Here is a 15,635-nt window from a genome sequence, read left to right as displayed (position 1 = left end):
TATTGATAATGTATATCAAGTTGTATATTAAGAATTCTCTCTTACACTGAATATAGTTTGGTTCCAAAGTTTGGTTTATGTGTTATTGGTTTTTGGTCCTTTGAAAATTTCTAGATGGAATTATTGTCCTAGTGATGTAACCAGAAGCCATTTGAATGGGACTTTTCCAGAGATGTGGTGCTCTGTTAATTTTCATGTTGATATATAACCTGGGATACAAATTCTGAGTTTGTTGCCAGCAGTTGCCTGGAAGTTTCTAGTAGCTGAAGGATCTAATTAGAGATTATTACCAACTACAGTGTATTATGGTTCTCTGCCAAGGCTTTAGTGCAATAATGCCTATTCTCTTGGGTTATTTAGTAGTCAGTTATGGAAATTGGTTATGTGATTATGATATGAATATATTCATTCAACAAATATTTATTGAGTGCCTTTTACATGTTAGATGTGGTTCTAGTGGTAGAGATGTAGTAATTTAGGTAAAGTCTCTGCCTTCATGGAGATTATATTCTAGTATGTAATCTCTAGAAAGATAATAAACAAGAACATAAATTATATACTTGCAAATAGTGATACATGCCAGGAAGTAAGTTAGCCAGGATCAGGTGTAGGGAACTCGAAAGGGTAGGGAGATGGGGAGGTGGCTTTTAATCAGACCTGCAAAAGAACAATGATCTTTAGAGAGAGTGTTCCAGGAAAGAGACAACAGGATGGCATGACTCTGAAGCAGGAGTGAGCTTGGAGCTTGGTATGCCCTGGGCAGCAAAAAGGGGAAGTGGCTGGGGTGTTGTGGGGTGGGAGAAAGGGGTGGGAATGAGGTCAGAGAAGCAGGCAGGGCAGATGCAGGAAGGGGCAGGAAAAGAAATCTGTTTCTGGATTCTTCTTTCTAAAACTTCCAGGCTCAGAGAATCTAAGTTTCAAGAGAGGAAGCTAAAGAGCGCAAAGCGGGGAGTGTGAGATAGGAAATGAACTTAAGAAGTGAAAGGAATGATTGTGGGTTGAGATGAGAGCTGGATGGTTACAGTTAGATTGCTATATCAGGTAAACTGGTCAGAAAGAGGGCTTGAGGATGGGGCAGGTACAGCCAGCAGCCATGGTTCTGGGCATGGCTTGGGAGCCAGGCTGCCTGGGTCCACTGTGGGCTTCATCACTCCCTCCTGGGTGGTTTTGGAAGCTACCTAATGGATTTGCATCTCGATTTCTCATCTCTCAAAGGGGGTGATGACAATAATCCCTTCCTCATATGGTTTTAAATGAAGACTTAGGCAGTATAGGAAACTCTCCAGAAATGGTAGTTGTTACTGCTGTCATTATTCATTTTGACATGACCAGAACAATTCCTTACCTTACCTTTCGGTTTTGAGAAGGTAGTTGCGATGGCCTAACCCAGTGGTGCTTGATTCTGGCTGCATGTTAGAATCACTGGGAAACTTGTAAAAGATTCCAAATCTGAGAGGATTTTAACTCATGCCTGGGGTTAAGGCCTATTGATAGAAGCATAAACATTTTCAACTTCAGTGTGTGTGTGTGCGTGTGCTCAGTTGTGTCTGACTCTTGCGACGCCCCGGACTGTAGCCCACCAAGCTCCTCTGTCCATGGGGTTTCCCAGTCAAGAATACTGGAGTGGGTTGCCATTTTCCTCCTCCAGGGGATCTTCCTGACCCAGGGCTTGAACCTGGATTCTTTTACCACTGAGTCACCTGGGAAAGCTGCCTAGGGAGGCCCATTAATGTGTCTGCAGAGGTGGGAGCTCAGGGAAAAATTCTGATTTAGTTTTGACAGAAAGGCAAGAAGGTCTTGGCTAGGATGATGGCTGATTTTGGTCCTGTTCATCTCTCAATTCCTATGTTTTGACTGTTGCTTCTCGTTGCTTCTCATTTTCTAGGTATGTAGGAAATCTTCCAAGAATATTTGACTACTCTCCTTTAGATCCAACACAGGATTTCAACACACAGATGTAAGTGACCTGCTGTAGTTTTTAAGAAAAGTTTATCTGAAATAGTGCTCATAGTGGTTATCTCTGGATTGCAGAATTAAAGACGATTCTTTTCTTTACTGTCTGTATTGTTTAAAAGTATTCCAAAATAAGCATGTGTTGCTTTTGTAAAAAGGAAGAAATTAGTAAAATGATAAAGTACTGAGAATTTGAAAATGGAATCAGTATCAAGCAGAATCAAGTAAGTTATTTGTGAGTAATTGAGATACAGTGTTTCACTAAAAGCAGCTGTAGTTACTGAAATTTGTAGATAATTTTGGCGTCTCTGAGGGGAAGCAACAATGACCTTTTTGTCTCTTTCTCCCTCCTGTCCAGGACTAAGTTAGGACATGGCCTTCTCTCAGGCCAGTATTCAAAACCTCCCGTGAAGTCTGAGCTCATTGAACAGGTGATGAAGGAGGAACACAAGGTATGTGTCTGGGTGTCTGCCACGTTGACTCAGAGGAAAGAAGGGCCTCCCTGGTGACAACGTGGACTACCTATGATTTGGTGAATGGTGGCTGTAAATTTCTTGAGCTGTCAACATAGCTTTTTCATTTTAGGGTCTAGGGTGTCTATCTGCTCTTAAAAGTTGTGATAAGGAATGGCCACAAGGTTGTGGTTTCTAGTGATATTTGCTTCATGGATTATATGTGATTGTCATCATTACTGGTCTTTAGAAATAATATTCTTCATAACATAGAGCTGGAATGAAGGGAATAAATGTATAAAAATATAAACATTTCCCCCCTCGTTATCCGTGTCTTGGCGCTTCTAGTATTTGTCTTCTCCTAAGCCGCAGCTTTGTTTCCTAGGGTTTCTCAGAAGGTTGTTTGTTAAAACACAACACACATATTCCTATCCCCCACCCCCACCTCCTAGCAGAGGATTCTGAATTTCTGGGGAGGGCTGGGCAGTCCTCATTTTTGGTAGGCTGCTGGGGTTTTGAAAGCATACTTTGGTAAAAAAAGAAACTCAGGTGGTCATTCAGTCACTATTAATTGACTGACTGAAAGGTGTGCTTCATCTCCTAATTATCAGACTCACATTTCCCTATGTCTGCAGGTTGGTCTACTGACCCCTCCCTGGGCTGCTCTGTTAATGCAACTCTGAGGGTATCACTTGCAGCCTGGCCTTTTGGAGTGATGCAGTGGCTTTGGAATTGTGCAGGGCACAGTTTACACAGCTGTATTTGGGGGTCTAGGTTCCCACAGCTGTGGATGTCCTGAGTGGAATGCAGGCCCCGCTTCCCCATCCCTCTTGCTCTGTCTCCAGGCTACCTTGTCTTGACTTAGTGGCAAGTTCTTTCAGTTCTGTTTCTCATGTGTGTGACCTCTGTGCTCCCATCTTAACATCAATCATCCTTGACTAATGCCTGCAGACTGAGAGCAAGAAGTGAAAGTGAATAGTTCTTTTTCAGAATGAAGCCAATTAGTTGGGGAAGTAGAGCAAACAGGAGAAGAGATATTAGGCAGGGAAAATATAGAGGCAGTGTTTGGGAATGGGGAGAGGGAATTAGGTTGTGAGGAGGGTGGAGAGCGATGTAGGCATTCTGGGGCTCAGGCCAAGAATCAGAGTATTGTGGGGCAGGAAGTCCTCTGTTGCATTGTTACCCAGCCTTGTAGCAAGGAGTCCCTTATCCACCAGGGACTGGAAGAGCCTTCCTTGATTGGAATGGAGTTGGAGTGGTTTGGGTGCAGGGCTGGGCTTTCAGGTTATCCAGGCTTCTTCTACCTCTGAGCTCCTGTGTAACTTTGAAGAGGTGACGGTGAAAACACTTGGTCCAAAGTTTTGTGTTATTTATTTATGCGATGCTGGGTCTTTGTTGCTGTTTGAGGGCTTTCTCTAGTTATATCGAGCGGGAGCTACTTTTCAGTGCATGGGCTTCTCATTGCGGTGGCTTCTCTTGTTGCGGAGCATGGGCTCCAGGTATGCGGGCTTCAGTAAGTGCGCCTTCCGGGCTCTAGAGCATGGGTTCAGTAGTAGTGGCGGATGGGTTTAGTTGCCCTGAAGCATGTGGGATCTTCCCTGACCAGGGATCAAACCCATGTCCCCTGCATTGGCAGGCGAATTCTTAACTATTGAGTCATCAGGAAAGTCCCCAAAATGTTTTGATCACATTTATCCTGGGTTTTCATCCAGGCTGTCACTTCTTGGGGCAGAGTCTGTCTTTCGTGGTGGAGGAGACGGAGACTTGGTTGGGCCTCGGGGGCCTGGCTTCCTCTCCTGACTCTGCAAAGATCTGGAGACGGGGTGGCGGTGGGGGGAAAATCCTGTAACCTTTCAATCTCAGCTGTCAAATGGCAGATTGGTCTTGCTGGTGGTTGTGAATATTTCAAGTGTGAAGGGGCCCTTCTCTAATGTAAATAAAATCTGTGTATATTACAGGACTGTTGTGTTTTTGGAATCTCCTCATTTGAGAAAATGTAAAATGAAAACTGACCAATTTAGCAATGTTTGGAAGGAAATTTTACTTTTGTTAACATCACAATATCCTTTTGTGATACTAGAAAAAAGTAAATAGTTCTTATATAAGGCATATTCTTTATTTAGTCTATGAACAGCTGGGGACCCTTGTCTCCTCCTCACCTTGGGTTAGTGTGGGAGTTATGTGATCTTCAGGGGTCTGAGGCTTGCAGGCAGGAACCCCTGCCCTGTCTGGCTCAGGGTGTGCAAGCTGGCAGCCCTTGGGCCATGTCTGTCCTGCAGGTGTGTTTTGCTGGGCCCTCCCACAGAATCTGAATTCCAGTTTCTCTTAAACATTCAGAACCTCTGGCAGTCCTAGGCCCCTGACAACAGTTGGCTGGAGCTAAGTAGCAGCCCTCCCATCACATAGGACACACAGTCCCCAGCTGGCTCCAGTCCCCTTGTGGTTTGTGACCTGATTGGTACGCTGGGTATTTGGGTGTGACCCTTGGTCTAGATGATTTATAAAGTTCTTCCCCTCACCACCACCCGCACCCCTGAGGTGCCAGGATCAATTAGAGTCCCTTTGACATTCAGAATAAGCTTGAATTGACCTCATGATTTTCTTTGTGGCCCCAGAGGTGTCAGTTTCAAGCTATTACTTGAACAAACAAGTAATTCATTGTAAGATCTCCACTGCTCTTGACAGTGGAGGGAATTACTTTCTGAGGCATCAAGATTTTCACTGGCAATTGGTTTCAGAGCAACCAATTTGGGAGAACCTTTCTTTTTTAAGGTCTCAGGAGGCCTGTGGTCAGGTGGTCTTGTCCCTGGTCTCTGCTGTTTGTCTCTTGTCTTGTAGAGGAGCCTGAAATGCTCTGAGAGAGGAAGGAGGATGTGCTGAAACAGAGGATAGGTTACGAGAGGAATGTGTGCCACACAGAGAGCCATGTGGCAGGAATGCCTTTTTCAGGGCGTCCACTACCAGTGATACCAATGACTGGCACAGGCCCTTCCTGTGTATTCCCTGATGCAGAAATGGATGCACAGAATCCTTGCCTACAGTTACAAGTCAGGGAGTGGAGAGCTGGGGTTTATACCAGGGAGTCCGGCCCTGAGTCTGTGCAGTATTGACAGAGTCTCTACGCTGTCCTGCTTCCCTGACAGTTGTTCTAGTACTCATTTCAGGCTCCCAGGGCCTCTGTGTGTGGATGCTGCAGATGGGTGATAAAGGGGCTGGGTAGATTTTGCAGAGTTACCAGGTAGCCCAGTAACTTGGACTATTCACACCTTGGGTCATTTCTAAAATATATACTTCATTGCTCTGCTACAGACCAAGGTGAAATCGAGTTTTTATAGATGCATGCTTAATATGCATTTCATCTACAAAAAGATTTTCAGTGTTTTGTGGGGGCACTGCCATTTCTATATAAATTTGTTGATTTTTAAAATTAAATTGCATCTGTGGTAGATAAAACCTGCTCACTATGAAAATAGTTTTTCTTCTTCAAAAAATGTATTCTAGATCTTTATGCATTCTAAGACAGTGCTTTCACACATTTTAATACAGATTACTCTATAATTTATTTTTCCTTCTGAAGATAGCACATTATTAACAATTCTGTATTCCAAACAGTTTCTTAAGCAACAGTTATTTTGATTTCCCATTCTAATTAATCCTTGACACAAAATTCCTGGCCTCAGTTTTTGATCAACATGAGATAACCAAGGTTCTGCTTCCAGGTGATGTATTTATAGCTGCAAACAAAAGAACTTTATTTTCACTAACCTCCATTTTCCTACTTTGGGCAAATGTAACATTTCTCACTCACCTTTTAAATTATGAAAAATACCTTGGGGGAATAACCTCTGTTCCTTTAGCTTAGGAGATTTGGGGTTTGGACATGAGTTAGGAATTACTGGTCCAAGGTTTATGATTTAAGGTTAAAAATTTAAATCAAAAGATGATATACTCCTGTGTACTGGGGACAGGCTGAGATGCATGTATTTTTTTTTTTTTTTTTTCATCCTGGTGATCTTGCAGTGTAAGTATCTCTACAAGCATTGCTCTAATAAGTTGATACAAAGCCTTAGTCTTTCTCCTTGTTTGTTAGTTAAAGCATTAAGCCCAGACGAATATGAGTGGACAGTGACTGTCTTCTTGGTGCAGTGTTAAACAGAAAGCTCTGTGTAAGCATTTGGGAAAGATTCTGAACACTGTAGTCCTCTCTCTAATTTTAGCTGATCTGTTTTCAAATTGCTGATGGAGAAAGTAAGTACAGTATCCTATAAATATGACAGGTTCTTTAGGTGGTTGCTATTTTGGAGATGGTCTGGGGCTCTCTCTTGTAAAGTTGTCAGGACAAGCCATTGCTTCTGGTGTCCAAGGGTCAGCTTACAGAAAGCGCGTGAGCTTCCTAAAAGTCTCATTCTTGGTCAGTGTTGGTCTCTCTTATCTTGTTTGGTGATGGGCCCATACGGGGCACTCAGGTGATGGCACTGGCTCAGTGCCCACTAGGAAACATGCTATTTCTTTGATTCCTTTTATTTGTTTTGGCTGTACCATACAGCTTATAGAATCTTAGTTTCCTGACCAGGGATTGAACCCAGGCCAAAGCAGTGAAAGCACTGAGTCTTCACCACTGGACCACCAGGGGATTCCCTCTGGTTCTTTTTTTAAAATTAAAAAAAATAAAAAACAACATTTATTTTTAATTGAAGGATAACTGCTTTACAGTGTTGTGTTGATTTCTGCCAAACATCAACACCTGGGGTTCTTATTTAGGCTTTTTGGTTTCTTTTAAGTGACCCCTTTATTCTGGAACCTGATCTTTTAAAAAAATTATTTAAATTTGCAAATAATACACAGACATAGAGAGCAGAGTATAATGAATCTCCCTGTACCATCTCCATTTGGTTTTATCAATCTCCTCTGAACTCAATTTTCCCCCTCCTTCCTCATTCCCTTCCTCTTCTTTCCTTGCAGAAAATGAACACAAAATCTAAACACCATCCTTTTCACCTGTAAATATTCAATATGCACCTGTAACTAGAATACTTTTTTTTTAAAAAGCAATATGTTGAGAAAGTCAATTAAGGTGTTAGAAACACACTAGCAAAATGTATCACCCAGTACCCAGCCAATATCCATATTTTCCCCTGCACTGTCAAAGCGCTATCAACCCTGAATATTCATTAGAAGGACTGGTGCTGAAGCTGAAGCTCCAGTACCTGATGTGATGGGCCGACTCATTGGTAAAGACTCTGATGCTAGGAAAGATTGAAGGCAGGAGGAGAAAGGGACAACAGAGGATGAGATGGTTGGATGGCATGAGTTTGAGCAAGCTCCAGGAGGTGGTGAAGGACAGGGAAGCCTGGTGTGCTGTAGTCCATCGGGTCACAGAGTTGGACACGCCTGAGCGACTGAATGACATCAAAGACAACTTCTTAGAGTTCTCCTCTTTTTGCAAGACTGACTGATCTGTTGAAGGAGCTGAATCATTTGCCCCAGGATTGCTCTAAAGATTGCTTCCTTAAGGTGTTGTTCAGTTTGTGTTTCTTATAAGCTGGAAGTTAGATGTGGAAGCTTAATTAGATTCAGGCTCAACATTTTTATAGCCTGACTTTCTATTATATGGACATAATGTGAACATAGTAATAGTTGATCATGGGAATTAGTGAATTTCCGCCCCTCAGAAATCAGAGGTAGAACAGGTGAGGACCATGGGTGAGGACAGAGGGGCTAGCTGTGGTTAGGCATTAAGTATAGAGTGGCTGAGTTTGAGATAAATCAGACCAGCTGTGAAAGCTGGGAGCTGGTCTGCAGTGGGGCAGAGACAGCATGTCTCCAGTTAGGAAGCTTTTTAATGACTTCTCAATGATTATCACTTCTCAAGCTATAACTTGTCTGCTGCACCAGGGATTAGGCCAGGTCAGTTGAGGACAAACAAAGAACTGAAATGGGCACTGAGAGGGAAGAGGCATGGAGGGGAGTGAATGAGGCTGGGCCAGAGCCCGAGCGTGGGGCTGAGCCTCTGGAGTTTTCACCGTGGTCTCTGTTGGAACTTCTCCCAGCTGTACGACCATACGGTGGCATAGAGCAGCAGCCAACTCTTCAGTTTACTTTCAGCAAGTTGGTAAACTTTCCCAAGCAGCTGCTTTGATGGGGACTGGCAGCCAAGCACAGCTTGTAAGAGGTAACAGCAGCAGGCAGTGAGTGTGTGCGTACGTGAATGCCTAAACCCAAATTCATGTGAACAGGCGTATTCCAGGTGGTGCCTCTGCACTGCCCAAATGGAGACTTTCGTTGTTGGCCTGGCCTGGGAGGTTGACCTCAGAGGTCGATTTGAAGAGGGCTTACTCAGAATCCGGACACCCTGTTTCTCAGCAGTGGGTGAGAGAGACTTCGGACATCAGAGGTGAGAACTAGGCACATGTAGTTCTTGCAAGAAACAGTGTTAGGACACGAGAGAGAAAGACGGACGGATAGAGAGAGAGAGCGAGACAGATCTACTTTCCTAGTTGTGTGATCCTGATTCAGTTACTTAACTCCTCTCGAACTCAGTTTCCTCATCTGTCAAATGTAGAAAATTATAATAGTCACCTCGTGAGGTTGAGTAATTTAAGTAAAGATGCACGTATAAGGTGTGCCTGCTGCCTAGTAAATGTTCATCCTGGTACCTAGAATAGTGTCTGACATTTTTGTAACACTTGGTAAATTCCTATTGAATGAATGACTAAATGTTGGTATGCAAATATAAGGCATTATTTGCATGCATGTGTTGGCTGATACTATATAAATATATGTCAGCATTATGAGTGAAGAAAGTTACAACTTTTACATGCCTTTCAGGAGGTGTATGTGTGGGTAGTTAAATGGATCATCAGGTATAAATTGGTCTTCGCGGATGCTGAAGGCACATTTGCAGCCTTCTGTGTGTATGTAGGCTGATCATTTATATACAGGTTCCGAGTCCTCAGATGCTCAAATGCTGCCTCTTTGGGGAATTCTTCTCCCAGAGCTGCCAACACTGTTTTAGGTTGTCTGCAGTGTTCCCTAATATTTGTTATAGATATGTGTTGAATCTCACCCCCGCCCCACCTGTTGTCTGTCAGCTCGTGGTGAGGAATCCCCAACATGTTCTACATGAAGTAGGTGGCCAGTAAATACTAGATGCCCAGATCAGATATATTTTGAGCAAGACAGAATTCTCCTGAGTTTTATTAGAAACATCGCTTAGAACATGTGTGCCTTGAAGAGACTTCATATGTGGAGCTGCCTCGTGGCTGCCAGGAGAGATAGCTCTTGGAGTTTTCCCATCACTCTTTGTGTGGTTGTGCACCCCTGCCGTGGCCTGTGGACCCTAGGCCTGGACCCTGGTGTCCAGGCGATCTCACAGAGGTGTGAGACAAGGCCTTCGCCTGCCAAGTGCTGCAGTCAGGCTGAGGAGACAGACTAGAGTGGGCTGAATGTTAAAGCAAAAGGCATGATATTGAGTTCAGTGCCCAGTGATGGCCCAGATAGCAAGTTCTCTGTATGTCTGAGGAGGGGATGGTGGCCTGGAGGCTGCGCATGTAGAGGTTTTGAGACGTGGGTGCACCTTTGCATGGAGCGCAGGGATTGCTTCTTCTGCTTGATTGGCAAGGTGAGGTTTGTCTCACTGAGACCTAATGTGTGCTGCAGCTGCGACTCCAGTTTTGCTGCCAGGAGTGTGGAATTGGGATCAGAACCCAGTTCTGGCTCTTTGCTGGCTGCATGGTCACCTGGTCATAAGACCATTTCAGTTGACAGACTTGGTGGCACTTCTCTGCAGCCTCAGTTTCCCTGGCTGTAAAATGGGGATAATGGTAGCACCTGCTTTGTAGGGTTTTCCTACTTCGTAGGGTTTTACACAAGGGGATGTGCTGCACCATTATTAGAGGCTGAACTTGGAGAGGACTCAGGAAACAGCTTTATCCTTAAAGATGATGTGGATCTTCCAGTCTGCCTCTTTAGAGTATCTCAGGCCGAGTGCCTGGGTTTCCAGCAGATTGTTGTTCACTCAGTAGTGTCTGACTCTTTGCCACCCCATGGACTGCAGCACACCAGGCTTCCCTGTCCTTCACCATCTCCCAGAGTTTGCTCAAACTCATGTCCATTGAGTTGGTGATGCTATCCAACCATCTCGTCCTCTGTCGTCCCCTTCTCCTCCTGTCTTTTTTCCTTCCAGTGAATATTCAGGGTTGATTTCCTTTAGAATTGACTGGTTTGATCTCCTTGCAGTCCAGGAGACTCTCAAGAGTCTTCTCCAATACCACAGTTCAAGAGCAAATTACTGGCATTAAAAAGCCCTGCTGCTGCTAAGTCGCTTCAGTCATGTCCGACTCTGTGCAACCGCATAGACGGCAGCCCACCAGGCTCCCCCGTCCCTGGGATTCTCCAGGCAAGAACACTGGAGTGGGTTGCCATTTCCTTCTCCAATGCATGAAAGTGAAAAGTGAAAGTGAAGTTGCTCAGTTGTGTCCAATTCTTAGCGACCCCATGGACTGCAGCCCACCAGGTTCCTCTGTCCATGGGATTTTCCAGGCAAGAGTACTGGAGTGGGGTGCCATTGCCTTCTCCGATTAAAAAGCCCATTTCACATCAAATCTTGTTTAAGGCTTCTCCCACTACCAATCTCAGGTGCCTTGGAAACCAGCAGTGTAGAAAGGTCAGTGTCGGCTTGCTCTAATGTTTTTCCATTCTTGCTCCACCTCTTTCCCTCCTCAGGCTGCTCCAGGGTGAAGGGTTGGGGAGATTGGAGTTGAGGCAGAGCCTTTCCCTGAGCAGAGTGTGTTTGCTCCCTCTTGGCTGCGTGAGTCTGTGACCATGGTTGGCCTTTTGTGGGCGCATATTAGTGGTTCTTTTAGAGATGTGCTTGTCCTCTCAGTGACCCCCACGAGGACCTTTTACCTGATGCCCTGACCCAGTGACTTCTGTGAGCCCTACCCCAGCTCCTCAGCAGGCTGCCCTCCCATTGTCTTAGGCAGTGTCCTCTCTGGAGGAGCCCAGTTGCCTTCTGAGCAGTCCCTTAGCTCCCCGGGAAGTTTACACATCCAAAGTTCACAGCCAAAGTTGTCCCAGCTCTTCCCATCCTGGCAGCTGCAGGCAACCTCTTTCGGCTTCTCCAGGTGAGGGGTGGGCTCCCAGGAACGCCCTGTGATCCAGAAACAGCCCTGGGCTGGCCCCTGAGCAGTACTTTGCCTGGGGCTGGGAGGCATTTCCTCTCCTTTCTTTCATATTCTCTCCTGGTGGTGGGGAAGGGATGCTGCTGGGCTCCCCTCTCCTCTAACTTCTGGCAGAGGACTCCCTCCCACACCCCAGTGCATCCCTAGTCTGTTCTGAAATGGGTTGTCGCAGACCAGTTTGGCCACTATGGAGTAAGTCCTATGCGGACAGAAATCAGGGTGTTTATCGTGCCTTTTAGTTTTGAGTCAACAGAAGAGCCCCATCCCATTCCCATGTCAGTTTCACAGCACAGTGCCTGGTACGCAATCAACGTCCAGTGTGTCCTGGCCGCTGTCACTGTTTAGCTAACGTGGGCTTCAGTATTCTTCTCTGAAATCCTGGCTACTGATAGTCTCCACTCTGCTTCCCACTTGTGAGTTTTGGTTTTATTTTTATATTTTAGCCTCAACAGAATGGGATCTCTCCACGCATGTTTAAGGCCTTTGTGAGCAAGAGCCACCCGGAATTCTCCTCCAACAGACAGCAGGATGCCCAGGAGTTTTTCCTGCACCTGGTGAATCTAGTAGAGGTAAGTCAACCTTTAGAACTGCTGGAAAGTGTTGTTAGAAGCGTGTCCAGCCCTCGCGTGCAGTCCCACCTGCGCGGCCAGAACGCTGCCACCCCCTGGCCTCTCCCTGTCTGGTTCCTTTTAGAGTTGGCGTCTTTGGGGCTTCCTCTGTTCGGCCTGCTTGTTGTAATTGCTCCTCAAGCCTGGCTTTCTCGGCCTTCGTGGGTCTCCCTGTTCTCCTCCTAATTTGAATGTGTTCTAGGAGTGTTTATCCATTTTTTTTGTTCCCTGTTTTTGTTTTTTGTCTCTGTGACCAGCTCCTTGAGAGTCCAATGTGGTATTTGGTGTCCTCCTATCCTCTGTCCTCCGAGATGCTCACTCTGGGCTCAGCAGAATCGAATCACATTAAATGCTGTGGTTCTTAAAGGCCACTGAGAATTTATGATTAAAGGCTTTTTCCCCCCTCTTAAAAAAATAACTACTTTTTCCCTGATGACTAGTGTGTTCTTTGTGGAAACAGAGGCACAGAAGAGAAAATCAAAACCACCCCCATACTGCCTGCTCCCCCAAACAAGCAGTGCTAACATTCTGGTGTCTGACTCCCTACCTCCACCCCAGTCATTTTCCAGGTGCACTTCATTCTCTGCTTGCTGATTTGTGAGCAGTGTTTTCCTCTTAACCTGCTGTGAACATTTTGCCATGTCATTATATACTCAAATATAGCCTACTTTCTTTTTTATTTGTGTATAATTTACATTAGTACATTTATAGAATCATATCATACATGGCTTAATTTTTTAATATAAACAAATTTTAAAATATATTTTTTTAATAAAAATTTGCTTAAATTAAAAAACTTTAAATTTTTAAAAATTTACTTTTTAATTATTTTTAAGCTTTTTATTTTATATTGAGGTATAGCCAGTTAACAGTGTTGTGATAGTTTCAGGTAAACAGCAAAGGGACTCAGCCATCCATATACGTGTATCCATTCTCCCCAAACTCCCCTCCTATCCTGTCTACCACATAACATTGAGAAGAATTCCATGTGCTGTATAATAGGTCCTTGTTGGTTACCCATTTTAAGTATAGCAGTGTGTACATGTCCATCTCAAACAACCTGACTATACGTGGCTTAATTTTTCCGGTGCAGCCCTTGATTTTTTTTCCCTCCTTTCTCTTTACTTGGCCTTTCATATCTCCTTTCTTCTAATTCTGTCTAGGTCAGTCCCTCTGCCATGACTTTTGATGGCTGCATACTATTTATTTACATGATGAACTATAATTTATTTGACCAGTCTCCCATTTTTGGACTTTAGGTAACTACCAGTCTTTTGCTTTAAAGTACTCTGAACTGGTATGCCCAGAGGGAATGTTTAGTAACATCAGATCTTTTCACCAGATTTATATTTGATTCTGTGCTAATTTTTATACATGGGTGGCTCCGACAGTAAAGAATCTGCCTACAATGCAGGAGACCCAGATTCGATCCCTGGGTCAGGAAGATCCCCTGGAGAAGGGAATGGCAACCCATTCCAGTATTCTTCCCATGGACAGAGGAGCCTGGCGGAATACAGTCCATCACAAAGAGTCAGACATGACTAAAACGACATAGCATGCGTGTCCCATGAAAGTAATATAAGTTTACTGACTTGATATAATCTCATTTTCAGAGGAACCGCATTGGCTCAGAAAACCCAAGTGATGTTTTTCGGTTTTTGGTGGAAGAGCGGATTCAGTGCTGTCAGACCCGAAAAGTCCGCTACACGGAGAGGGTGGACTACCTGATGCAGTTACCTGTGGCCATGGAGGCGGCAACCAACAAAGGTAATGTTCCAAAGTGGGAGGTGAACAGAGCACTTCTTCACACGTGAAGACCCTCGAGTAAGAGATGGTGCAGTTTAGTTACTGCAGAGCTGTGTCTGGAGTAGGCCTGGAAGGGGTCTGCTCTGCATGTCTCTTCTCATCTATACTTCAGTCCCCATGTAGCTTTCTTTGAGATTTTCATGCAGCCGGTTATGGAGGAAACCTACTTCAGTGCCTATAAGTTTCAACAACAGGTTGGTTTAGAGTCAGTTTAATTTGGAGGAAATTATTTGTAATTTAACATTATCACTTACAAGTTGTGCTGTAAAGTCTGAGGGAAGTGGTCAGAACTACATTTTTTGATGTGAGCCATCAAAGAATCTGTCTTTGGCATCTGAACAAAGTGCCTGTTGTAGGTGATTAAGTGTGGCTGGGCCCTTTGTCAGGCTCCTCTTAGAAAGGTCTCTGGACCTTGGAAGCAGGAAGAAGGCAGATACCCAGGTGGAGGGGGTGATGCTCAGGGGAAATTTCCTTCAATAAGTCTGATCTGCTTCTTCAGACAAAATAGATGAATGATATTTCTTAGAACTAACATCTTAGAAGCAGAAAAAGGAGAAATATCTGCTCAATTGCTTATCTCCTGTGAACTGGTCATTTTTGTAAAGTTCAAACACTCCTTGGGTGGCTTTTTTATACTTTTTTTGCAGGGGTGGTGGGTAGTCACTTTATTGTGTTAATTGGAAAATGATTTTAAGATGAAACAATTTCCATTTTCTATAAACTTCTACAGCTTTTCGCTAGTTTTAAAAATCTTATTCATTACACAGAGTAGAAATGGGGTGGGGATCTGTGGTTTGTTTCCTTTTTAGCATGAGGCCTAATTGCTTTCTCTTGCCTACCTTGGTGGATGCTGGCTAACATATTCTACTCAGTTCTGTGATCTTCTCTAAACTCACTGTTTATAATTTATGAGTGGTAGCTATTTTTTGTTGTTGTTGTTGAGAAAGGAGATTTGTAATTTAGTGTCAGGACATTGATAGCTGGAAACACGTAATGCTAGCATCCTAGACAGAAGTCCATCCTAAACTGCTGGTGGACTGGGAAATGAACTGTAAGAGCATATCCAGATATGTTTAAGAAAACACAAAGATACATCAGTGGCATCTAAAAACTGATAAATCAGAAGTGATTTTTTGTAACACAGAAGGAATTCCTGGAAAGGTCCATTTGAAATATATAGAATTTTGACTTATAGGTGGTTTCCAAGAGTAGATCCACTGACTCCTGGGAAGCTCACAGGGTACTCACTTTTTTTCCCCTGGGTGTTCAGTCATTTGAGCAGGGATAGTGTAGAAAGCCTTCTGGGTTGGCTGCTCTGCTTTCTGCAGTGTCAGGTCACCCCACATGAAGTTGTCTGGGTGGTGCTGGGTAGGATTGCAGGTCTGGTGCCTTGGGTAACTGTGTTCCTTATAGTTCATCCTGCTCTTTGGCCTGCACTCTCTGTGACCTCTCATCATGGTCAAGGGCCAGGAAGAGGTGAGCCCTCGGATTTCTCTGCATGAAATTCTCTGGTGTGGAGACTTTGTGATTAGAGGGTGGTTTGGGGTCAAACCAGTCTTGACCTCTGGATAAGTGGAAGCCCAGGTTCATGCATCACTTACAGCACATGTGTAGTCTGAACCTCTCATCTGGAC

The 15,635-nt window shown here is 44.3% G+C and overlaps 1 protein-coding gene across 3 annotated transcripts in view; it reads left to right on the top strand.

The window, feature by feature from the left end:
* USP13 (ubiquitin specific peptidase 13) overlaps positions 1-15,635 on the top strand; it is a 133,801-nt gene that overhangs the window by 70,423 nt on the left and 47,743 nt on the right. For all 3 annotated transcript variants that reach the window (XM_055568972.1, XM_055568974.1, XM_055568973.1), the window contains exons 9-12: positions 1,886-1,957; positions 2,312-2,405; positions 12,031-12,156; positions 13,809-13,962. In XM_055568972.1, the coding sequence (XP_055424947.1) occupies positions 1,886-1,957; positions 2,312-2,405; positions 12,031-12,156; positions 13,809-13,962 (446 nt within the window). The remainder of the gene's footprint in view (positions 1-1,885; positions 1,958-2,311; positions 2,406-12,030; positions 12,157-13,808; positions 13,963-15,635) is intronic.

Source organism: Bubalus kerabau, chromosome 2 (genome assembly GCF_029407905.1).
Source record: "Bubalus kerabau isolate K-KA32 ecotype Philippines breed swamp buffalo chromosome 2, PCC_UOA_SB_1v2, whole genome shotgun sequence".
Lineage (NCBI taxonomy): Eukaryota > Metazoa > Chordata > Mammalia > Artiodactyla > Bovidae > Bubalus > Bubalus kerabau.
The sequence above is the reverse complement of the archived record's forward strand: the minus strand, read 5'-3'. Positions and strand labels throughout refer to the sequence as shown.